The 26,837-nt window shown below is 36.2% G+C and overlaps 1 protein-coding gene across 1 annotated transcript in view; it reads left to right on the top strand.

Moving 5' to 3' along the window:
• The first annotated feature begins 1,655 nt into the window (after window positions 1–1,655).
• LOC137387174 (uncharacterized) overlaps window positions 1,656–26,837 on the top strand; it is a 97,804-nt gene continuing 72,622 nt past the window's right edge. Inside the window, exons 1-12 of the mRNA XM_068073500.1 lie at window positions 1,656–1,773; window positions 3,191–3,372; window positions 4,423–4,620; window positions 7,910–8,026; window positions 8,431–8,547; window positions 10,524–10,707; window positions 11,477–11,552; window positions 16,182–16,318; window positions 17,209–17,371; window positions 24,696–24,878; window positions 25,244–25,429; window positions 26,349–26,461. Coding sequence (XP_067929601.1) covers window positions 1,677–1,773; window positions 3,191–3,372; window positions 4,423–4,620; window positions 7,910–8,026; window positions 8,431–8,547; window positions 10,524–10,707; window positions 11,477–11,552; window positions 16,182–16,318; window positions 17,209–17,371; window positions 24,696–24,878; window positions 25,244–25,429; window positions 26,349–26,461 — 1,753 coding nt within the window. The 5' untranslated portion in view covers window positions 1,656–1,676. The remainder of the gene's footprint in view (window positions 1,774–3,190; window positions 3,373–4,422; window positions 4,621–7,909; window positions 8,027–8,430; window positions 8,548–10,523; window positions 10,708–11,476; window positions 11,553–16,181; window positions 16,319–17,208; window positions 17,372–24,695; window positions 24,879–25,243; window positions 25,430–26,348; window positions 26,462–26,837) is intronic.

The following is a 26,837-nucleotide window of genomic DNA, read 5'->3' as shown; positions in this document are numbered from 1 at the left end:
GAGGAGCGTGTTGTAAGATCAGCGTGTTGTAAGAGCAGCGTGTTGTAAGATCAGCGTGTTGTAAGAGCGGCGTGTTGTAAGAGCGGCGTGTTGTAAGATCAGCGTGTTGTAAGATCAGCGTGTTGTAAGATCAGCGTGTTGTAAGAGCGGCGTGTTGTAAGATCAGCGTGTTGTAAGATCAGCGTGTTGTAAGATCAGCGTGTTGTAAGATCAGCGTGTTGTAAGAGCAGCGTGTTGTAAGATCAGCGTGTTGTAAGAGCAGCATGTTGTAAGATCAGCATGTTGTTAGAGCAGCGTGTTGTAAGGGCAGTGTGTTGTAAGGGCGGCGTGTTGTAAGAGCGGCGTGTTGTAAGATCGGCGTGTTGTAAGATCAGCGTGTTGTAAGATCAGCGTGTTGTAAGAGTGGCGTGTTGTAAGATCGGCGTGTTGTAAGATCAGCGTGTTGTAAGAGCAGCGTGTTGTAAGATCAGCATGTTGTAAGATCAGCATGTTGTAAGAGCAGCGTGTTGTAAGATCAGCATGTTGTAAGAACAGCCAGATAATAATGTCTGAAACATACCATATGAAGATGTATTCATATTGTTTGTCATTCACCCGGGGAATAAAGCTGATTAGGGGTGTTACTAATAGTAAGTTTTTGTCAAAATTGTTTGCAATAAGGGAAACATTGTGCTTTCGTGTCAATAACACATTGTGGATTCAGCTATTTCAATGTCAATGTCAAAGACATTTTGTGAAGCTCAGCGTGCTCCAAGAAAGAAACCAGCTATTAGTGTGAAACACTTTGAACCCTGGCCATGAGATAATCCAGAACATGTTTTCCCACCTGACTCAAAACACAAATAACCTCGGCTTCCTAGTTTCACTTTGTTCTGTTTATACTTCCAGTTTAGGTTTAGTAAGTCTTGGTCACATTGTGTCGTGTACATTTCCAGTATAGTTTCAAAGTTTCAATTTGATTGAACTATTGGTTCTTAGATATTGCCAAAATACCTAACTGACCGAAAAATAAAAAATCATTGTCAGAACATCAGTTCTGACATACTATCTGTTGTTGATATTATGATCTAGGGTGAGGGGGTTAGTTTGTGTATACAAGTTGATATTATGATCTAGGATGAGGGGGTTAGTTTGTGTATACAAGTTGATATTATGATCTAGGATGGGGGGGTTAGTTTGTGTATACAAGTTGATATTATGATCTAGGATGAGGGGGTTAGTTTGTGTATACAAGTTGATATTATGATCTAGGATGAGGGGGTTAGTTTGTGTATACAAGTTGATATGATCTAGGATGAGGGGATTAGTTTGTGTATACAAGTTGATATTATGATCTAGGATGAGGGGGTTAGTTTGTGTATACAAGTTGATATTATGATCTAGGATGAGGGGGTTAGGTTATGGATACAAGTTGATATTATGATCTAGGATCATGGGGTTAGTTTGTGTTCATAATTGTTTGTTGATGAACCAAATCTTGGATCTACCTGAATGTCTCAGGTTTAATGAATTTGTCAATAGGCATGTCTAACACAATCATCTTTTATTTTTCTCAGTTGGGTCCAGAAGAGTGCATTCGATGCATGTTACGAGTGCCACATCGCAAGTGTGAGGCACATAAGTACATACGTGTGGGGGGCGGCTATCGGCACAGCTATTCCTATCTCAAAAGCATCATGGGAGATCTCCTCGTTGAGATCACTAAGGAGCTTTACGATAGAGAGATGCAACTTCAAGCGATAGAGGAGATGAGAGAGGGTGGAGAGACGCCCCGTAAGCATAAGAACATTTTGAAATATTTTTGGAAGAGTGTGATTAAACTAGCATAGCTTATGCGTAGATTTGTTAATTTCAACTTTTGCACTTTGAGGGCTTGTCAAAATTTCAATGTCAACCTACGTATTCTTCAGAATGGGATGTTTTGTTTGTGTCTTAAATTATATTAGACAAGTATAGGAAAAATTATTTTAAAAAATCAAATGACAAATTGCCTTTTGTGACAGCACTTAATCTGTCTTATAAATGTTCTACCTAAATAACATTGCAAACAATGGCTGATTGTCTACTACCAGCCACTTTAATTACTTAGTTCATTGTTTGAAGCAAGATAAAAGGGTTCAAAGAGAGCACTTGTTTTGAACTAGTCACACTCCCTGTCTTTTGGTAGTGATTGACAGGTTGTTTGATTGATTGACAGGTTGTTTGATTGATGTGCTTGTCTTTCTCCCTTTTATGCTCAACTATTTCTAATCAGCTGGTTGGCTGGACAGTCTTTGTCTAGCAGCTCTTTGGTTGAAATAGCTCGCACTCATTATTCTGAGGCAGCTTTAATGGCTTTCTTCAAAATTGTCCAAGCCTTCAGGCTGTATAGAATAGCTAGACATATATTAGTAATCGTCTCCTCGACCATAGTAAACATTCTAAATGTACCTTTTATTGACTTGTGCTTTGAATTAATAAGGTCTTTGCTAGATGTTTACATAAATTCATAGAGCTAATTGCTTACATCCAGCCAGGTCCAGAGTCTTGACACATTTTCAGCCCTCTGAGACCCTAGATCCTGTGCGTTTCATTTAATAGTAATATTCATGTCCTCTGCGCATCAGTCACAGACTCACTCTAGTTAACACTGGGTGTTTTTAGTCATGGTCAGGGCTGATCATTACCTTCATTGAGCATCATCAGCAGCGTATGTTGATAGTTGATCAAACATACATCAGCATCCGTTGATAGTCTATTCTCAAGGATGCTATCCTCATGGAGTATATTATAAAGGGTGCTGACAAAATTTAAGTCAACTCTGGGAACGTTTAAATCAATCAATTAAATACTAGTCCAAAGCAATGCAATTGTCAATGCTTTTTAAAAAGCTATGGACCTTTCATCGTCTGCCTATTCGAGGTTCAGAGTGGAGGAGCACTTGCATTTCATCTTCACCTCACACTATTTTTTTTAATTAAAGTTATTTAGTTAGTATCTGTATAATTGTTGATTTTACGCTTTGTAATATGGGTTTATGTTGGTGTTACATGGCATATTATCTTCAGTGCATATATATTGTCTAATCAAAAATCGCTGTTGCAAGGCAGTTTTGCTTTCAGTCGGTATCTCTTCACTATAACCATCTGATGTCTGTTATTACAACTTTTTGAATGTAAATTGGATCATGATCAGTTTTTGTGTCTTTCAGCCGTACGGGCAGTCAAAACTTATATTCGCACAAAGAGTGGCAGAGTTGTGGAAAGGATTGTGTTCCTCGCAGCAGACGATTACGAAAGGTTTGCTAGGGGTGGTGGGAATGCTTCGGATGTTCTAAAAAAATACCTTACTAAGGATGAGGCAAGCAATCTTCAGTCATGGGATAAAGAAGAGGTAGGTGGAGCTTGTGCCAGTGATGGTTCGAGCTAGTGTCCGTTTTGTTGGACAGTAAAAGACAGTTGTTAGTAAAAAGGTTGGCAGAGCTTGATGTAGTTTTTGGTTGAATGTTTTGTTGCAGAAAGATAAGCAAGTTATTGTGGTAGTTATTGTGGTAGGTGCGGCTTGCCACAATAAAAATAAGCAAGTTATTGTGGTAGTTATGGTGGTAGTTATTGTGGTAGTCATTGTGGTAAGTGCGGCCACAATAAAAATAAGCAAGTTGTTGTGGTAGTTATTGTGGTAGGTGCGGCCACAATAAAGATAAGCAAGTTGTTGTGGTAGTTATTGTGGTAGGTGCGGCCACAATAAAGATAAGCAGGTTATTGTGGTAGTTATTGTGGTAGTTATTGTGGTAGGTGCTGCAATAAAGAGCCACAATAAAGAGCTAAGTAGAAAAAACCACTTGCCGTAGTGAGCAGAGCTTAATCCTGTCAGTGAGAACTTTGTAGATGGTCAAGCGACTCACCATTATAAATATATCCTAGTCTTTGCATCCGTTATCAAGTCTTAGGCTACTATGTATAGGAGGTATATCAACTGTATCTGTACATATGCACGCCAGCTGCATCTAATTTTATGTCTATCAACTGTATCAGTGTATATGTATATCAACTCTATCTGTTTAAATGTATGCCAACTGCATCTGTAGACCGTGTGCCATTTGCATCTGTGTATATCTATATATGTATGTCAACTGTATTTGTGTTTATGTATGTCACCTGGTCAACTGTATCTGTGTATATATCAACTGTACCTGTGTCTATGTATATCAATAGTATCAGTGTATATGCATATCAACGGTATATTTGTATATGTATGTCACCTGATCAACTGTATCTGTGTATATATCAACTGTACCTGTGTCTATGTATATCAATAGTATCAGTGTATATGCATATCAACGGTATATTTGTATATGTATGTCACCTGATCAACTGTATGTATGTACATGTATGTCCACTGTATCTGTGTATATGTATGTCAATTGTATCCGTCAATATGTAGGTGAAGATGATAAAGACATTCGTAAGAACTAAAAGTGGCAAGCTCAAGGAGAAGACTGTATATGTTAATAAATCAGACTACGATAAGATTAAGTCTGGAGGAATGGACGGTGGTGAGATGATGAAAGTGCTAAAAAGATACGTCAAGACGGAAGCTGGTGAGAAGATTAGTGGGTGGGGGGAGGCACAAACTAAGCAGGTAGGAAACCAGTTGAAGCAAGTTTCACAAGTTAAGACAAATCTCATATCATCATGACCTTTACCATTTTTCGTTTGTTCAAATAACTTGCTAGTTTGGAAAAACATTTCAATATGTAGATATTTTATGCTTGTTGTGTGGATGATAAAACTTTTCAGTTCCTTGTGGATACCCAAAAACATTAAGTGTGGGTTATCTATCCTCTCAACTACCTCTGAAGGAATGACAACTTCAAATTAGAAAACACTGAGTTTTCATTCACACATCTTATATTTGTTGTTTGATATTTCATCTAAGTAATGTTTTTATTACCCATTAAAGATTTATCTACTCATGCATTTGTTATAACTTGTCTCATTGCAGCAATTAATTATTTTTATAACATTATATCCAGAGTCATTAGCTATTCTATTAAAACTGGCATTTGCATTGCGCAAAAGAGTATGACAATAAACAAACGGGTAGGTAATGTAAACCAACCATAGCCCTTTTTTCTAATCAACGAATATTAATCATTATACATTTCATTGTTACACTGTCTTCTTTATCTCATGTAAACCTTGCAGTCACTATCAATAAACTCACAATAATTGTCTAATCCCATTTGATGGCACCCTCCCTTATGTACTTGTGCAGACCCCTCTTTTGATAAGCTAGCTTGCTAGCTTTTTTTACGTCATACATTTAATGTAGATTTTAAGGAAGGGCAAAGCTATGTACATAATACATAATTTTGCTTTTCCATAGTAAGTGGTACAAAGTATGTACCACTTACTATGTACCACTTACTATGTACCACTTCCTATGTACCACTTACTATGTACTACATACTATGTACCACTTACTATGTACCATTTACTATGTACCACTCACTATGTACCACTTACTATGTACCACTTACTATGTACCACTTATTATGTACCACTTACTATGTACCACTTACTATGGACCACTTACTATGTACCGCTTACTATGTACCACTTACTATGTACCACTTACTATGTACCACTTACTATGGACCACTTAGTATGTACCACTTACTATGTACCACTTACTATGTACCACTTACTATGTACCACTTACTATGTACCACTTACTATGTACCACTTACTATGTACCACTTACTATGTACCACTTACTATGTACCACTTACTATGTACCACTTACTATGTACCACTTACTATGTACCACTTACTATGGACCACTTACTATGTACCACTTACTATGGACCACTTACTATGTACCACTTACTATGTACCACTTACTATGGACCACTTACTATGTACCACTTATTATGTACCACTTATTATGTACCACTTACTATGTACCACTTACTATGTACCACTTACTATGTACCACTTACTATGTACCACTTACTATGCACCACTTACTATGTACCACTTACTATGTACCACTTACTATGTACCACTTACTATGTACCACTTACTATGGACCACTTACTATGTACCACTTACTATGGACCACTTACTATGTACCACTTACTATGTACCACTTACTATGTACCACTTATTATGTACCACTTACTATGGACCACTTACTATGTACCACTTACTATGGACCACTTACTATGTACCACTTACTATGTACCACTTACTATGTACCACTTACTATGTACCACTTACTATGTACCACTTATTATGTACCACTTACTATGGACCACTTACTATGTACCACTTACTATGGACCACTTACTATGTACCACTTACTATGGACCACTTACTATGTACCACTTACTATGTACCACTTACTATGTACCACTTACTATGTACCACTTACTATGCACCACTTACTATGTACCACTTACTATGTACCACTTACTATGTACCACTTACTATGTACCACTTACTGTGTACCATTTACTATGTACCACTCACTATGTACCACTTACTATGCACCACTTACTATGTACCACTTACTATGTACCACTTACTATGTACCACTTACTATGGACCACTTACTATGGACCACTTACTATGTACCACTTACTATGGACCACTTACTATGTACCACTTACTATGGACCACTTACTATGTACCACTTACTATGTACTACATATTCATGAGTACATAGTTTCATAGTACTAGTACATAGTTACATAGTATGTTACTACGTACTAGTACTAAATAGATTTACGTAGTAACTAATACTAGTTACTACGTAATAAATATGTAACACGCTACCTTGCAGTTTTGTAGAATTGCATTGTTCATCCATAGCCATCCATCCATAGCAATCCATCAGCATCCATCAGCATCCATCTATTACATAGCCACCTATCAGCATCCATTCATTATATAACCACCCATCAGCATCCATTCATTATATAACCACCCATCAGCATCCATCCATTATATAACCACCCATCAGCATCCATCCATTATATAACCACCCATCAGCATCCATCCATTATATAACCACCCATCAGCATCCATCCATTCCTTACATAGGCTTCCAGCAGAATTTTATAACTTTGCTGGATGGCTATGTAACTAGTTTCATAGTATGTAACTATGTTACATAGTTACATACTATGAAACTGTAGTCCCACATAGTACATAGTTACATAGTACATACATAGTATTTAACTTACAAGGCAGGTGGGTTTAAGTATTAATAGTGCCAAAGCAGTTACCTATTGTATGACATGGATGTCACAACTCTACGCTAACCTCTCAATTCTAAGCTGTTTCAACTTGCATGTTCAAAGAGTAAATTGTGTTTTTGTTGTAAGTCTACATGGTCTAAAAAGATATTTTCTAGGTCCAGGGCTATAAACAATCTAAACAGGAATGTAAACAATCTAAACATGAATATAAACATTCTACAAAGGGATATAAACAATCTAAACAGGGATATCAACAATCTAAACATGGATATAAACAATCTAAAAAGGGATATAAGCAATCTAAACAAAGATATAAGCGATCTAAACAAATATATAAACAATCTAAAGGGATATAAACAATCTAAACAGGGATATAAACAATCTAAAAAGAGATATAAACAATCTAAAAAGGGATATAAACAATCTAAAAAGGGATATAAACAATCTAAACAGTGGTATAAACAATCTAAACAGGGATCTAAACAGAGATATAAACAATCTAAAAAGATGTGCTTGGATCAAAGGGTTTAGCATTTAGCTTTGCTTTATTTTTACTATATATTATTTATAATTTGTTTATTTTTTACTATATTATTATACATACTTATTTTTACTTATATCTGCCTGTACTCCTACTTCAAGTATTTTATTTATCGTTTTCAGATAAAGACCATGGTGCGGACGAAAAGTGGACGAATGGTTGAGAAGACAATTGTTGTCAGCAAGGAGGAATATGATGAACTTCAGAAGGTGACCAAGGCTGGAGGAGATCCTTCAAAGGTAAACTCCCACATTCTCTCATTTACTCACAGACTTTTCACACCAATCTTTATGCTGAACTCTCTTTGTTTCATAGATATCAATGTTATAAGTTTTATATATCCATCTTCTGCATTTCACCTTTTCCATAGGAAACTTTTGTTGGAAGAGATTTTCATCTATGGAAGTACTCATACATTTCTATTCAATTGTCAGGTACTGTCAATCATAGATGTAGCTAGTGCTGTATTACACTAAATACATATCATCATTTGCTACCGAAAGCCATCAATGTGCCAATGTTTCATTGATCTATGAGGTAAAATAAATCCCCTCGTAGCTGTGTGCATCTTTGCATGTCTTGACTAGCATTTGTTCGACTTGGCAATCCTTAATGTCATCACAGTATTTCCCATCTTTGGCAGATTCTTCAGAAATATTTGGCTCAGGATGAGAAGGTGGAGAGCTGGCAAAAGGTTGCACCCAAACCCAAGGCTGTTAAAGTAGTCAAGACAATGGTTCGGACCAAGAGTGGTAAAATGGTTAGTATTGAATGCGTTCTTCAGTAATCCTGCTGGTTGGCTTGTTTGTACTGTTTCAGTAATTGTTTCACAAGTTGCTAGAGCTTAGACAGTGCCTCATTCTCTTGTTTTTAGCATCTGCAGAAAATATTCTCTATATAACCCTAACATAAACCAACTCTAATCAGGCTGGAAAGATAGTGACACTTACCCTAATCTAAACGAAATGTGAAATGAAATTTGACTTGTTCATGTTTAGTTCTTAGGCTCAAAAGTTGTCTTTCCTCAAATAAGTAACTGAGGAAATATGGGGGATTTATTAGCCTAGTCGAAGCAAGAATATTATACATACTGTATGTATATTTTGTTGGTAATGACAGTTTGCATAATGCTAAAACATTGCTGACTGTTCTCTGAAACAGCTAAGTTAGAGCAGCTTTATGAGCTATGCAAAACCTGACTTCAAGCAGATAGTGCTGATTCACCGCAGTTCCTGCTGACTTACAGTTTTTGCTGACTTCCTGCAGTTCCTGTTGACTTCCTACAGCTCCTGTTGACTTCCTACAGCTCCTGTTGACTTCCTTCAGCTCCTGTTGACTTCCTTCAGCTCCTGTTGATTTCCTTCAGCTCCTTTGATTTCCTTCAGCTCCTGTTGATTTCCTTCAGCTTCTGTTGATTTCCTTCAGCTTCTGTTGACTTCCTTCAGCTCCTGTTGACTTCCTTCAGCTCCTGTTGACTTCCTTCAGCTCCTGCTGATTTCCTACAGCTTCTGCTGATTTCCTTCAGCTCATGTTTACTTCCTTCAGCTCCTGTTGACTTCCTTCAGCTCCTGCTGATTTCCTTCAGCTCCTGTTGACTTCCTTCAGCTCCTGCTGACTTCCTTCAGCTCCTGCTGACTTCCTTCAGCTCCTGTTGATTTCCTTCAGCTCCTGTTGGTTTCCTACAGCTCCTGCTGACTTCCTTCAGCTCCTGTAGATTCTCTATAGCTCCTTCTGACTTCCTTCAGCTCTTGCCGATTTCCTACAGCTCCTGCTGATTTCCTACAGCTTTTGCTAATTTCCGTCAGTTCTTGCTGACTTCCTGCAGTTCCTGCTGATTGCCTTCAGCTCCTGTTGACTTCTTTCTTCCTGTTGCTTTCCTACAGCTCCTGTTGATTTCCTACAGCTCCTGTTAACTTCCTTTAGCTCCTGCTGATTTCCTTCAGCTACTGCTGATTTCCTTCAGCTCCTGTTGACTTCCTTCAGCCCCTGCTGACTTCCTACAGTTCCTGCCAACTTCCTACAGCTCCTGTTGACTTCCTTCAGCTCATGTTGACTTCCTACAGCTCCTGTTGACTTTCTACAGCTCCTGTTGACTTCCTTCAGCGTCTGCTGATTTCCTACAGCTCTTGCCGACTGCCTACAATTTCTGTTGACTTCTTTAAGTTCGTGCTGCCTTCCTACAGCTGCTGACTCTCTACAGCTCCCCCAATTTCCTACAGTTCCTACTGACTTTCTGTAGTTATAATTGACTTCCTGCAGCTCATGCTGATTTTCTACAGCTCCTGCTGACTTCCTGCAGTTACTAGACATGCTATAACCTATATCAAGTTTACCCACTGTAGAAGTCATGCAAAGTTCAGTTTTATGATCGAAAAATATAAATTTGCACTGACTCAAGCTGCTAGCTTTTCAAGTCATATATTTAGTGTAGAATTTAAAAAAGGGCGAAACTATTGTTACATAACATTCAACTTACCAGGCATGGGGGGTAGGTATATTGCTGGCGCCAAAGCAATTAACTATTGTATGACTTGTATATCACAACTCTACGCTAACCTCTCAGCTTGAAGCTCAGTTGAGGGTTGTTCATTGCTTCTCTCCAAATTCCAATTGCAAGAGTGATAGGTAAAGATCTTCTATAAGCAGTAGGCCTTGCAATGAACTTGGTTTGGTTGTAGGTTGTACACCAAATTAGGCCACTGTTGTGTCTATGATTTGCTATGCGGTTTTGTTTAGGTCGAGAAAGCAATAACTATGACAGAGGAGGAGTACAAGGCATTTGAAAAGAGTGGCGGCAGCAAAGAGTTCTTGCAGAAGCTGATAAAGTTAGAAGAAGGAGAGACACTTGAGAATTGGGAAAAGGCAAGCACAGTCTATGAAGCTGCCTCTGATGATGAAATCACTCAGAATGCAGCTGCCGGTGAGTTTTGATAGAGATGGAACAGTGTCAGTGACAGCTGTCGGTAAGTTTGGGTAAAGATGGAACAGTGTCAGTGACAGCTGCCGGTGAGTTTAGGTAAAGATGGGAACAGTGACAGCTGCTGGTGAGTTTAGGTAGAGATGGGAACAGTGTTAGTGACAGCTGCTCATGAGTTTAGGTAGAGATGGGAACAGTGTTAGTGACAGCTGCTGGTGAGTTTCGGTAGAGATGGGAACAGTGTCAGTGACAGCTGCCGGTGAGTTTAGGTAGAGATGGGAACAGTGTCAGGGACAGCTGCTGGTGAGTTTAGGTAGAGATGGGAACAGTATCAGGGACAGCTGCTGGTGAGTTTAGGTAGAGATGGGAACAGTATCAGGGACAGCTGCCGGTGAGTTTAGGTAGAGATGGGAACAGTGTCAGTGACAGCTGCTGATAAGTTTAGGTAGAGATGGGAACAGTGTCAGTGACAGGTGTCGGTGATTTTAGGTAGAGATGGGAACAGTGTCAGGGACAGCTCCTGTTTTGGGCTTTTTTAACAACTAAACAAGGCAGACTCCATGTTACAAAGTAAAATAATTGGATCGTTGAATGAGTGAAAGGTTATACATAGGGTTCATAAATTATCTAAGGCTCTTATACAGCTTCAGGATTTTTGTAGAAAGTGGTGCTTGGTTCATTTGCTAAATATCTGTCATATAAATTTAGATCTGAATTCAGTTAGCAAAAAGAGTTGTGAACTTTGTTAATTGGATTGTTTGGTCTTTGATAGGTCATAGGCTGGTTGGAGATGATGGAAATGTGTATGAAGTGGTAGTTGATGAAAAGACAGGCAAGAAATACAAGAAGTAAGTGTTCATGTTTAACTCAGGGTCTCTATTCAACAAGAATTAAGTGTACATGTTTAACTCAGGGTCCCTATTCAACAAGAAGTAAGTGTTCATGTTTAACTCAGGGTCTCTATTCGACAAGAAGTAAGTGTACATGTTTAACTCAGAGTCTCTATTCAACAAGAAGTAAGTGTTCATGCTTAACTCAGGGTCCCTATTCAACAAGAAGTAAGTGTTCATGTTTAACTCAGGGTCTCTATTCGATAAGAAGTAAGTGTACATGTTTAACTCAGGGTCTCTATTCAACAAGAAGTTAGTGTTCATGCTTGACTCAGGGTCCCTATTCAACAAGAAGTAAGTGTTCATGTTTAACTCAGGGTCTCTATTCAACAAGAAGTTAGTGTTCATGCTTAACTCAGGGTCCCTATTCAACAAGAAGTAAGTGTTCATGTTTAACTCAGGGTCTCTATTCGACAAGAAGTAAGTGTACATGTTTAACTCAGGGTCTCTATTCGACAAGAAGTAAGTGTTCATGTTTAACTCAAGGTCTTTATTCAACAAGATTTGAGTATACATGTTTATCTCAGAGTATTGTATAATATTACCAGGGTACAGGCATGGTCTCTTTGTTTTAACATTAACACTAACTGAGGTATAGGTGTAGGACATCTCCCACTCTAGCCAGCAATTCTAGCTATTACACAAAGTAAATAGTGCATTGGTAGTAGTTTCATTATTGACTTAATTTTGAGCAAGGTTGAGGATTGGTGACATGTTTGTCACTTCATCATTTAGATATTATGTTCATATTAAGACTCAGTTATTCAGGTAACATGTATTTAGATATTATGATCATATTAAGACTCAGTTATTCAGGCATCATGTATTTACATATTATGATCATATTAAGACTCAGTTATTCAGGCATCATGTATTTAGATATTATGATCATATTAAGACTCAGCTATTCAGGTGACATGTATTTACATATTATGATCATATTAAGACTCAGTTATTCAGGTGGCATGTATTTAGATATTATGATCATATTAAGACTCAGCTATTCAGGTAACATGTATTTAGATATTATGATCATATTAAGACTCAGTTATTCAGGTGGCATGTATTTAGATATTATGATCATATTAAGACTCAGTTATTCAGGCATCATGTATTTACATATTATGATCATATTAAGACTCAGTTATTCAGGCATCATGTATTTAGATATTATGATCATATTAAGACTCAGTTATTCAGGTGACATGTATTTACATATTATGATCATAATAAGACTCAGTTATTCAGGTGGCATGTATTTAGATATTATGATCATATTAAGACTCAGTTATTCAGGTGACATGTATTTACATATTATGATCATAATAAGACTCAGTTATTCAGGCATCATGTATTTAGATATTATGATCATAGTAAGACTCAGTTATTCAGGTAACATGTATTTAGATATTATGATCATATTAAGACTCAGTTATTCAGGTAACATGTATTTAGATATTATGATCATATTAAGACTCAGCTATTCAGGTAACATGTATTTAGATATTATGATCATATTAAGACTCAGCTATTCAGGTGACATGTATTTACATATTATGATCATAATAAGACTCAGTTATTCAGGCATCATGTATTTAGATATTATGATCATAGTAAGACTCAGTTATTCAGGTAACATGTATTTAGATATTATGATCATATTAAGACTCAGTTATTCAGGTAACATGTATTTAGATATTATGATCATATTAAGACTCAGCTATTCAGGTAACATGTATTTAGATATTATGATCATATTAAGACTCAGCTATTCAGGTGACATGTATTTACATATTATGATCATATTAAGACTCAGTTATTCAGGCATCATGTATTTAGATATTATGATCATATTAAGACTCAGCTATTCAGGTGACATGTATTTACATATTATGATCATATTAAGACTCAGTTATTCAGGTGGCATGTATTTAGATATTATGATCATATTAAGACTCAGCTATTCAGGTAACATGTATTTAGATATTATGATCATATTAAGACTCAGTTATTCAGGTGGCATGTATTTAGATATTATGATCATATTAAGACTCAGTTATTCAGGCATCATGTATTTACATATTATGATCATATTAAGACTCAGTTATTCAGGCATCATGTATTTAGATATTATGATCATATTAAGACTCAGTTATTCAGGCATCATGTATTTACATATTATGATCATATTAAGACTCAGTTATTCAGGCATCATGTATTTACATATTATGATCATAGTAAGACTCAGTTATTCAGGCATCATGTATTTAGATATTATGATCATATTAAGACTCAGTTATTCAGGTGACATGTATTTAGATATTATGATCATATTAAGACTCAGTTATTCAGGCATCATGTATTTACATATTATGATCATATTAAGACTCAGTTATTCAGGCATCATGTATTTACATATTATGATCATAGTAAGACTCAGTTATTCAGGCATCATGTATTTAGATATTATGATCATATTAAGACTCAGCTATTCAGGTAACATGTATTTAGATATTATGATCATATTAAGACTCAGTTATTCAGGTAACATGTATTTAGATATTATGATCATATTAAGACTCAGCTATTCCGGTAACATGTATTTAGATATTAAAATTAATTTTAGTAAATTTTCAATGTAACCCTACAGATAGTGTAATAGGTAAGTAATAGTCATCATTAATATAGTTATGATACTATTAGGCGTTTAATTTACGGATAGAGTTGGTTATTCTTAACATTATAGGAATAGCGTGGTAAGTATTCTGTTATTCGTGAGTTTTTATGTGTAAATAGTTGCACATGTTATCACTATTATATATACTATAAGTTCCCCTGTCATACAGCCCATGACCAAAGTAGTAATGGAAAAAACAAAGGGTACTGCTGGGTTGTTGAAAAAGTACTTACAAAAGGTCAGAATTCTACAAAAGTAGAATTCTTTAGTTAGATGTTGTAAGCTTCGCCTACAACATGTACTAGAGAATTCTCTGAATCAGATGAGTTGTTATTATTATTTTGAGTAGCGTGTTGTTGAACATTAGCATTTGATGTCGATGGTTGCTGTGAGGACGTTCTATTTCTCCTCCTTCATAATAATTGGGAGACACGTGGACGGCCAGTGCGACAGCGGACGGTGTTCTGGGAGGTTGTATGTCCATGGTAGTTGTCAAGTTGATTTGAAATGAAATTCAAAAGATCAATTATGCAAAACAAAAGGTTGTATAAAAATCAGACCTAATCTACTACTATCTCAAATTTATGTTATACAACAATAAAATAAATATTAATTCAAGCTGTAGACCTAACCTACTGTACGTAATTTACCTAACAACAACAATAAAGAAATATGTTTATATCTCTGAAATGCAATATTAAAAGTAAAACGGCAAGCCGAGGTGTAATATACAGTTTGAAAGTTGGTTGTGTTGTGAATGTAGAATGGTTTTGACAGCGATATGTAACATAAAGCAATCATTAGCATTCACGCGTCTGGAAGTTTTATTCAAACTGGAGCAAAGTAAAGAAATATTCTTGTCATAAAGGGGCATTGTAGTTCCGCCCTAGCTTGTAGATAAGATGTAAAGAAATCTGGCTAATGTTCTAAATAATTTAAAAAACCGGTAATTGGACAAAAACGTAGGCTGATAAACTGTGTACCACATTTTCGTACCTGTAAATCGGTCTACGCTTCAAACAGTCTACGTTAATTACACAAACCTTCGGCAATTAAACAATGCCATAGACTGGTGAAATGTCCACGTTTTTCTCGTAAAATGCTGGCGACTTAATGTTTCTACTCTCTGTCGTACGGCTTTATCGGCGTTTCATATGCCGGTCTTAATTTTAATTACATTAGGCTTGTAAATTTTTTATTTCGATTTAATGCCGAGTTAATCTGTTTATTTATGTATAATCCGATCAGATGGGTTAGTTTCAGGGTTTTGCGGTAACCTTTCAAAGATTTGGTAACATCTAAAAAGGTTTATATGTGTTTTGTATCGTTATATATTTAAACGACTCTACTCAAGAATGGTTAAATTTGTTGATGAGTTGTACAAGGGTTTGCGACAGCCGTTAGTGAATAATTTTCGGGAGTTGTGTGCACATGTGCATTTATCATAAATATCCCAACCAATTGCTTCGCTCGTGTTTGGTCGTGGGACTACATCTGTGCACTATTATGCATTATTATTATCACTATTATGCGTTATTATTATCACTATTAAGCGTTGAGCAGTATCCTTCATGAAGTTTTGCTGTGTCATTTTATTATTTAGTTTATACATTAGTAGTATAAAGTGAATATAATACATTTATGTGTCACATTCATCTTTAATGGTAACATATTACATCGTTTCATAATAGCTGGTCTATCATCTTTTTCTTGGTTTGAAATGTTCACATCTACGATTTGAACTTTATGAATGCGCAAAAAGCACAGTAGTCAATTAAATGAATTAATTTTGTCCAATTATTATGTATGAAATCAAATATTAATAACTTTGCCTTTTGCGGCAAGTCGGCAGCCATCGGAACATTATGGCCATTTGCTGATTATCTGCTGATTATCTGCGCTCACTTTAGGAAGCTCGGCAAAGCTGAAGAATTTGATGATCTAGACGACCTCCTGGTGGGAGGAGATGGTGGCGCCGGAGGCCGTGCTGGCAAGGGAGGTAAAAAAGGAGCCTGGAATGAAGAGAAAGGAGCGAAGAAGAAAAAAGGTGAACTGTAAATGGAATATAATATAATTTAATACGATATTAAGGAAAACATGTTTTAATTATATTTAATTAATATTTATATTTAATTATTATAATTAATTTAATTTATATTAAAGTAGCCAAAACTTTCAGAATATGTTCCAAGTTTTGGGTTGGGACAGTTTAGGGTTGGAACATCTTACAATTGTTTCGACTGCCTATAATATGGAAACATCTAAATGAGTAGGCGCCTACATCTGCAGTGAACTACTTTATGGCTGGGGCAGGTCAAAGACTACATACACCATTATTACATCGTTTGAGAGTTTTCATTTTGATTTGCCCCATATTTCACTGCTGGGGAAAGTACTGATGAAAGCCTAACGGCTTGTTACAACACTCTTTAAAGCTTATATTATTTGCTACATCCTGTTTGATATTTCCCACAGTTTAATAGCAGCTATTTGCAAAGTTCTAGACTTTTAGAGTTTTAGATTTTTCTTTGTAAAAATGGCAGACAACGACGTAAATTTATCTTAGCTTGCAACACATTGATCAAAAGACATTTTTATAAATTTACACAGCTTCTGTGAGTAGATTGAGAGTACACAGTACACTTCTGAGAGTACACAGCTTCTGCTGGAAATAACACTTCATAACTGAATAGCTCTAATGCTTTCAAAGCAAGAAGCACTCATCATCATTCTACTGCCTTTAACAGTATTACAAATGTAGACTATTTATATAACAGCTCATTTCTGCATCTCTTTATTTCAACAGGTTTTCCATCTACATGTAAAGTGAAAAACGTAATTAATAAAATCCATGCTTATCAAAAATCTTTTATAAAATGAAGAGATTAGTTTATAGGAGTTATCCACTCATATAATGCTTTGCTTGCTTTTCCACAGGCAAGGGAAGAAAAGGAGTGGATGGAGGAGATGACTCAGATAGCGATGAGAATGAGCCTATCATAGACGAGCATGGTAATAAACTGCCAAGTAAAGCAGCAGTGAAAAAATACAAGGCACTGAAGGAAGGCAAAAGAAATGCTGACTCAGCCTCGGACTATAGGTAACAATCATACCTCATCTCCAGAGTTGTTTGCTCTCAAATGCTGACTCACCCTCGGACTATAGGTAGCAATCATACCTCATCTCCAGAGTTGTTTGCTCTCAAATGCTGGCTCAGCCTCGGACTATAGGTAGCAATCATACCTCATCTCCAGAGTTGTTTGCTCTCAAATGCTGACTCAGCCTCAGACTATAGGTAACAATCATACCTCTTCTCCAGAGTTGTTTGCTCTCAAAATATACTCGCGTTCAAAAAATAGGTTCCTTTAAGGATAGAAATGTACCGTCAAATTTTTACATATGAAATTAATCTACAGGTATTTAGATATTCGCATGTCTGAATTATTGTATATTGAAGCAAACATTCTTATAAATTACCTTGTATTTTATATAAAACTAAAGGTAAAAACTAAATTGATAAAGTAATTATCAGTAAACTCACGACAAATATTTTCTCATTACGTCGACAAATTCATCAAAGTCGAGGTTTGACGGTGTCACTTTGGCAAGCAGGCCATAGCCCGATCGTATTACTCTGTATAGCTCCATCACTCTGTAGCAGCAATTCGTCATCGACTGGCAGTTTAGCTTTGCAATGGCTGCGATGCTTCCTTCATACCTTGATCATGGCACTCGATGATGCATTGATGTATTGTATTCATTAAAAGTTGATGGTTTTAAGACATAATCGGCTACTAATTACATTTCCTTAAAAATACTTATTTCAATCCTGACTGTAAGGATTCTCAGGTTGTGCGGCAAGTGCATAGGTTTAGATATTCTTGCAAAATTATTGAGCATCTATAATTTGGACAGGCAGGCCAGTTTTCCTGAAATTATCTGTACTCTGTGGAATATTAATTGTTTAAACCAATTGTGAATCAACAAGGAATTCCATACAACAGAATAACAAATAAATTTTCTATTATTTGCCAAATAAGACCAACAACGTAAGAACGTGACTTTCATCTTCAGGTTGGTTTTTCTATTCGGAGAGAAAATGGCACTAAGGGCAGGCGCCGTTCAGGCATGCCATACATGGTTGAGCCATGTATGGCATGCCTGAACTAAAATTAATAAATGGCTGTTTAAATGAACAAAATGTGTTTTTATATAGTCAATGCAGAAAAAATCATGCATCAACAGCTGCAAGCTTAAAAAACAAGTGAGTCATTCATATTTATTTGGCTACATATTCTGCCAAGAAAAAGAAAAGAAGGGCAGATGCCGTTCAGGCGTGCTGTACTTGGTCGAGCCACGTGCTACCACAGTTTACACTTGCCAAAGCGTACCCCTAGGCTACGAAGTCTCAACTGACAGCATCACCATTATCTGTCGTATTTGTATTCCATAATGGTACAGAGCTGCCATCAATGCAAAATACGTTTTCTCTGAAAGTATCTTATGCAACTAATGGTACATATATGTAAAATTTTTAAACAAAGACTTTCTGAAGACGCAGCAAAATGTTTCAACAAAAATTGAAACTGTTGAGATCTTGTACTTTTGTTTCTGAAAAGTTAGTAGCATTGGCAATACATGCATTCTTTACTTTTAAAAATTACTTACATATTTTAGCAATTCTTTCTCGTTGTTGGTGGAGTAGATAACTCGCAAAATAGTTTCTGTATATTATTAAATCTTATTGGCCCTTATTAATATTAAATTTTTCCGTGCTGTGCTTAACAACTTTCTACTTGGTATAAATTTACTACTACATTTAGATGTTGCCCTGTTTTATTTGCTCTCAAGAAGAAAATAAAAGCCGTAGGGCAATAATTTCTTACCACTAAATATAAGCTCGACCTAAAAGACTGTTTTGCGATTGCTAACTTTTTATATTTGTGTCGTGTCTGTTCTATAACTCCTCCGGTAAAACATTAGCTATTGGTCTGTCATTACTATCGATTACTGTTGATCACTATTGATGACTACTGATTACTATTGATGACTACTGATTACTATTGATGACTACTGATTACTGTTGATGACTATTGATTACCATTGAATAATGCTGATTACTATTAATTATACTGACTACTATTGATTAATATTGGTTTACTCATGGTATATAATATATATAGTACTTTATTGGCAATAATTTCATTTCAAAAATAGAAATTTTTTTCAAATTTGGCTACAACAATAGTAAAACAAAAACAAACAAAAAAAGAAAAAAAACAACAGTTAGCCATTAAAATTAAATAAATAATTTGACAAGTTGTGTTTAAAATGCCTTTCTACGTTAAGGGGTCTTCCCATGTTTTTGACGACTTTCACGACCCGACGACAGGGATAATTGAAAAGTGACAGACGAGACGACCATTTATCACTGTAGGTGACGTTGACGAAGTAACGATGATTGTGTAAGTAGGATTACTAAAGGTACGGACACACGTAACGAATTTTTCTGAAGTGCCGTTAGGCACTTCAGTGACAGTTTAATACCGGTTTAATACCGGGTTTAATACGATTTATGGTTTCATACCGGGAGGTTAAACCCTCTTGGTATAAACCGAGAGGCACACTAACCGGAAATTCCGGTTAATGCGCCCTAGGGATGAAAGAACAAAAACACAGAATAGCCGCACCCTTATATAAGCCGCATGGCTCAAATCATCATAAAAAAGTAGCGGCTATAACAGTCCGAAAAATACGGTACTCGTATTAATTCAGTTCGCTTCGTATGACCGAATCGAAAAAAGGGAAGACCACTCTGTAAGGTGGACTAACACACACATGCACACAAATATATACAGACAGATTTTTTGCTGTTTATATAGTTGATTGAAAGCATAATTGAACTTGTGAATGAAATGTCCGTCCACATCCTATATAGTGTCGATTAGAACAGTTGATTGCAGCACATATAGGCATGTTTAATAGTCGGAGTTCATCACAACAAAGCACAGACGGTCAGATTGTATACAAACCCCAATGCCAGCTTTCCCGCGGTTAGATTTTTTAGAAGTGCAACATGGCAGACCAACCGGGTCACTTCTTTGAGCCAATAAAACGTCCAGGTAATAGTGGTCAGTGCGTATTACGTGCCTCGAACTATACTAATTTCAAAAGCTGCTAGAATCGTGCTCGCTAATAACTTGTTTAGCCAATTAAAAGCGTTTCGTCGATGAATTCGGTTTGCATGCATAGCTCAAATAATCCTGTGAATTTTGGCCGAATCATTCTGTGTTTTCCTTCATTTCGTGATTTTGGTCAGAACCAACGAAAACTTTGTTATGTGTGGCTGTACCTTTACTAACTACCTTATTATTTGTCCATAAATCAACACGATCAAACGAAACTTAACTAGCTTCGGTTTGAAGCATCTGGCCCAGCATATATAGACTGACACGTAATTTAAGTAAACAGCAATGAAATGCCACGATACACCGAGAGCAACTCCTTTTCCAAGTCTGTGACTGACAGTGATTATTGAAGACAATCACGGTCTATTTTCAATACATGAAGTGGAGCCCTAAAAACCTAAGACGCCTGTCACTCTTCGCGGAGTAATCAGCAACGCTCCCAAACATCACTCATAAGTTTGTGAAGGTCGCTGGTTGAGACATGCTTTTGATTAGCAGAAGTTTAAGCTGAGCAAGTTTTAGGTTTTCAATGCATCCCAGTGCCACCAGAATGGATATTTGTATTTAAATAATGAACGTGAAGAAAGAGGTTGTTTTGGTTACCAACTTGAAAAAGGTGATGACAGTGATTTTAAAAGGGACGACTGTAATTTTAAAAGTGACTATTCTTATGACAACTTTGTATGGTAGGGCTCCTGCTAAGAAAACGAATATCAGGTGGAAGATTGTTAAAGCAGCTGGCAATAATATTTTCAAAATAATTGTTAGTAATTGTATGCAATTTGTTCCTATCACGTAAGTTGAAATGAGTTGAGAACCTGTAACTGTCATGTAAAAAACGAGGACACAAACCATGAAAAATATTGAAACCTTGAATTGAAGTAAAATAAGCATTTAGCATAGGCAGAGTAAAAATATGCAAAGATTTAGCAAGATCATTCGTTGGAATAATATATGCAGGAATATTATGTAGATTTGCAATGAGTCAAAATGCTCTTCTTTGCAACAAAAATAAATCTTTTGTGACCTATCTTGGAGCTAAAGCTAGATTATAATAAATGTGGATACAATAAATAATATGGCAAAATATAAACTGATAATAAGATTCAATGGCAGATTTTGAGTTCATGTATGGCCTGCCAAACTGGAGCGGAGTCAATAACTTCGTGACACATTATGTCAACACTACAATTAGTGTTGACATAATAACTCCAAGAGATTGGTTACTATGCTTTGTTTTTGATCCATCTACATCCAATTAAATATACTTGGACACATGAAAAAGATTTTTTTCTCTTTATATTCACAGCTTTTTCTCACCTCAAATTTAGGTTGTCATATGTTACACATCTACAACCCCACACAAATCTCCTAATACGGATGTTGCAACTAGACTTAGTACATAATATCATATGAAATATATTGATAAATAGACACAGAATAGGAAAGAGAGCTAAGGAGAATAGGTTTAAGGCAAAACTCATTCCAGCATTACCATCAACTCCGCTAGTATAGCATAAAAAAGTGTTACACCTACAATGATGTTGAAAAGAAATCGGGTAAATTCATGTCAAAAAGATTATGCCAGACTCTAGTTACTTATAATTGGAATAAAACAATTGTATTTTGATTAATCTATATTTATACCATAAAACCTCTAATTGAACGCCACCTCTAATTGACTGCCACCCTGAGAGAAAGGTTGAAAAATAAACCGCCACTCTCCAATTGAATGCCACCTCTATTTGACCGCCACTTTGACATTATTTGATCTTTTAGCGCCCATGATATCAACTGATCAGTAGAAAAGTGTCTACAAAATCGTATTAATAATAAATCGCTTATATCAATATCAGTTAATTTTCTCGTTGTCCAATTCCGAAGATTTTTGTTTTTTTGTTAAAACTTTAAAAGTAACACTGTAGCAATAAGCAATAACTGTGTCAGGCTAGTAGTAGCTCTCTGTTTAAAGCGGTCTTCCTCTTTTGGAGTGGCCTACATTTATAAAAAAAAAAATCGACTCAAATTTACGATGGTAGATGAACTTTCAAAGCAGCGCTATAGAAATGATTACTGTTTCAGGCTAATAATGGTTCTTTGTTTTACGCGGCTCTAATACTTCGAAGGACATGCATATAAAAGCCGATTCGCAAGTTTTGATCCAAAGGTTACGCAAGCAAACTTTTAGCAGGCAAACTTTTATGCGATGCATTAGTGCTAAATACAGCGCGTGAAAGTTTTGTTCTGCCAAAAAATTTTGGGATGCTAATATCGACTAGTTCAGCAGTGCAGAAGAAGAGTTAAGGCCAAAAGATATTGTGGAAGGTATTGGACAACTAGAAGATGTTCGTTCCATCGAAAGCAACAATCAGAACGTAGCTATCCAAGCAAGCGATGGAAATATTTTTGTTTTAAAAACGTTAATTTTTGTTTCTGCATGTAATATAAGTATGGTTCGATTATGTCACTTGTTTACGAATATATATTAATATCATTTGATAAATTATTGTTGGATAACTTATAAATATGCAGATTTATAGCATGTTATTTAATCGCATCCTTGCAGCTATCTCTGCCCAGCGTACAATGAATCGATGCTCATAACTCCATGTCTATTGCACATAAAATCTAGTGTTGGCTGCAAACTCTAGCAAACATATCAATGAATGCAATGAGCTTTTATTCACTAATGTTAATTAGATATAAAATAAAGATATGTCTTCAAATTTAGAATGAAATAAAGTTTGAAAATTCCAACAACTTGCAAAGAAAGATACAGGCTATAATATCATCGCAGGTCAATTGCAAGCAATAGATATTAACTGGTAGAGATATTTCTCAGTTTGTCGATGCACATTCATTCAGAGATCTTTGACAAGTTAGAGGTAAGTTAGCAGATTTATTGCATTCAAAACGTTTAATATCAGTCCACCGGAAAAAGAGGGCAAAATATAGGCAACACTTGCTTCGCCCGTAATATGGCTAAATTTATCTTCCGAAAGTTCTGACGAGCCATTTGAAAAATAGACCACCAGCTTCTATTTGAACGCTGCTTCCTATTGACCGCCACCACAGAAAAAATGTTGAAAAATAGAGTGCCATGGCATTCAATTAGAGGTTTTACGGTATTTCTCAAATTATGTGTGTCCGTGGATCTGTCTGTCATATTTTACCAATGCGGATATGCGTTACGACACCCCTGTTAAGAAATATCTTTTGTAAGGTTCAGTTACTATATCTGGGGTCAAGAGCAATTCTTCTCACGTGGGCAATTATATCGTCTCCATGGGAAAGCCTCGACACTCTCTCTCCGTTCGATCAGACAAAGACAGTACGATATCTCATTTTCACATTTGTACCAGTATCGAAAGGTACCAGTATTTTTGTATTCAAAGTTTTGATGGGTAGTTTTTGGTGGAGCAGTAACCTTTTTTATACACACGAACTTCTATGCAAGAATTTTTATTATTAATTCAACATATTCAGGATGTTCATTTTGTTTTCTCGGTTCGTGTTAATTGTATCATTACAGAATCATCTTCTATTGTAATTGTAGCCAAGCCGACTTAATTTAGCTATTACTTGCTAATTATTTCACATTTATATCTAAACCTTTTTATAGTCGTTTTAATTTTTTTAACTTATTTGACCTGCACGAAACATTTTCCTCATTATATGAAGTTTAAAAGTTCTTTGGAAACCTTTACAGTTGTTTTTATTTTCTCTTAATTTATTTCAATTACACAAAACACTTTTTTATGATATGTAGTTTGAAAGATAGGATGGCAAACGTTATATGTTAAATACAAATCATTTTTTGGACCAAAGACTTTATTATTACCCGGGCAACGCTGGGTAGCACAGCATGTAGGTTTATACAAAGCAATTGGTGTTTCATTTTTATTGTGCTATTTGTTTGTTTTTGTTTTATTCCATGTATGCTCCACAACAGATACCACCTACCAACCTGCGTCAAAAATAGAGTTATCATTGTATAGAGTTATCATTGTTTCTAACGCCTGCGATATCTATAAGTTCCTTGGAGAAAGCTTCACCTTGCCTAAGTGTAAATCAAGTATGTGCGAGTTGACTGAGTTAATCTCTTTGTAGAATGTCTTAGAGAAGTTGCTGGTACACATGCAGAGCAGGTGTAAAAAAGATTAGTGTTTGGAAGGATCATGCAATTTTTTTAATTCATTTTTATTATGACTAACATGCCAGGTATATATTTAACAGTTATAAAAGTGTGCACAGTGCTGGAGGAACCAGAAAGGTAGTGCGAAGAAGAAAGAGGGCTGATGGTACTTACTCCGCTGAGCAGGTTTACAACAGCGACAAAGATGAAGAAGGAAAAAAAAGAAGACGCCAGCGTCGACGTGAGAAGAAACATGGGCCCAACAGCGCTCACAGCTATTTTAGGTATAACAGTAATGAGAGAACTTATTACATGGTTCGCTATACTGGTGCCTTATTCTGAGACGCTTGTTATCTAGTGTTTTACTAAATGAAAGGATTCCCTCATACTAGTGATTTTATGAATCAAAGACACGTGCAAGATTGCATGCTTGTGCAAGATCGTAAACCATCAAACCTGCCCAAATACCTGGTGATTCTGATAAAAACTGTCTAGTTTGACCTTTGACCTTTAATCGAGATCTAGTAAAGATTGATGAACTTCTACTTTGATTTTTTTGTAATTGTCTTCTCTGTAAAGCATAAAGATATTTGCCGCGTCACGTAACAAATAGCAACAGAAAATACCCTGCCTGTATTCATACTTACAGTGTGGTGAGTGCTGGTGGTACCAGAAAGGTTCTACGACGCAAGAAGAATGCTGACGGTACACGAGGCGAGGTAGAAGATTATCACAGTGATGACAGTATTATCATGAAAAAAGCTTCGAAGCAGCTTGAGAAGCGAGAAAAGGCGAAAGAAAAAAGAAGAGTGCACGGCAGTGACAGTGAGTTCAGGTCAGTTGATTATGAAGTCTTGGCAGCAGATATGATAGCAGTTAGTTCAGAAGGCTTAACTTACACGTGCATCAGCAAAAAAAGTATATCATCAAATTCTGTGAATTGCATATTTTTGACTTCAATTACGGCTACAGTAGTAGCAAGACAACAAACATACTAGGGACCGACAACTCCTGCGATAAATGTTACTAAACATTCATTGTTCTTGGCATTCAACTATGTTTGGACTTCAACTCATGAAAGAGCCTGAAATTTGCTCGTGTGTCACATGTCGCGTGTCACGTCCTATGGATGTCTCAACGGATTATAGCGTGTCATGTCCTATGGATGACTCAACGGATTATAGCGTGTCACGTCCTATGGATGTCTCAACGGATTATAGCGTGTCACGTCTTATGGATGTCTCAACGGATTATAGCGTGTCACGTCCTATGGATGTCTCAACGGATTATAGCGTGTCACGTCCTATGGATGTCTCAACGGATTATAGCGTGTCACGTCCTATGGATGTCTCAACGGATTATAGCGTGTCACGTCCTATGGATGTCTCAACGGATTATAGCATCTGGTCGTCTCAAGAGACAACCAGATGCTATAATCAGGTCATTATGAATTTTGGCAACTGACTTGCTTCTGAATTCTCGTATCAAGTATCATCCCATATAATATTAACATCTGCAGCGTGGGCCTAATGTTTCATCACAGTCGTACTTAGAGGTATCAGTAGGTAGAAGATGGAGATTAGGTAGACGATGGATGCATAATGAAAAAATGGTTCCTATTGTTTCTACCATTTGACAATATAGCATGTGCGTCTTCTCCTGAGGCATGGCTATCATAGTTTAGATAAATCTTGTTTGTCTGGTAAATGTGCAATTTTAGCAACTTATTTCTTAGATGCTTTTGCTTCTTGTAGCTATCGTAGTGTTGTAAGTGCCGGAGGTACAAAGACTAAAGTTCGTAAGCAACGAATAAGAGATGCTGACGGAAAAGTCATTGGCCATGGCAAAGAACAGATATATGTTTCAGGTAGCTGTAGCTTTTGACTGACTTTCCTTGAAGATAACTAGACTTATTTATGTGTGGAGATCCTAATAAGGTTTTAGGTCAAGTTATATAATATAAAAGGTATTAAAGTAAATGTAGACAGTTTTCTATTAAATTACAATCTGAAAGATCTCTGTAGGTGTTTAGCTTCAGACTTGAAATTTGTTAGGAGATTAATGTGTCTCTTTACAGATGGACTTGCACAGGACTTCAGTAGAGTTCATCAGGAGGTATCAGTATTTCCATCAAGTTTGGCCATTTTAATTTTAAAACATCTTTTCAGTCAGATCACCTTAAAAATAAAAACCAATCGCAAATTATAGAGAATTACTGATACTTATGATAAGATCTACGGAAG

This window comes from Watersipora subatra, chromosome 2 (assembly GCF_963576615.1).
Source record: "Watersipora subatra chromosome 2, tzWatSuba1.1, whole genome shotgun sequence".
NCBI classification, from domain to species: Eukaryota; Metazoa; Bryozoa; class Gymnolaemata; order Cheilostomatida; family Watersiporidae; genus Watersipora; species Watersipora subatra.
This window is presented reverse-complemented; position numbering and strand designations above follow the sequence as displayed.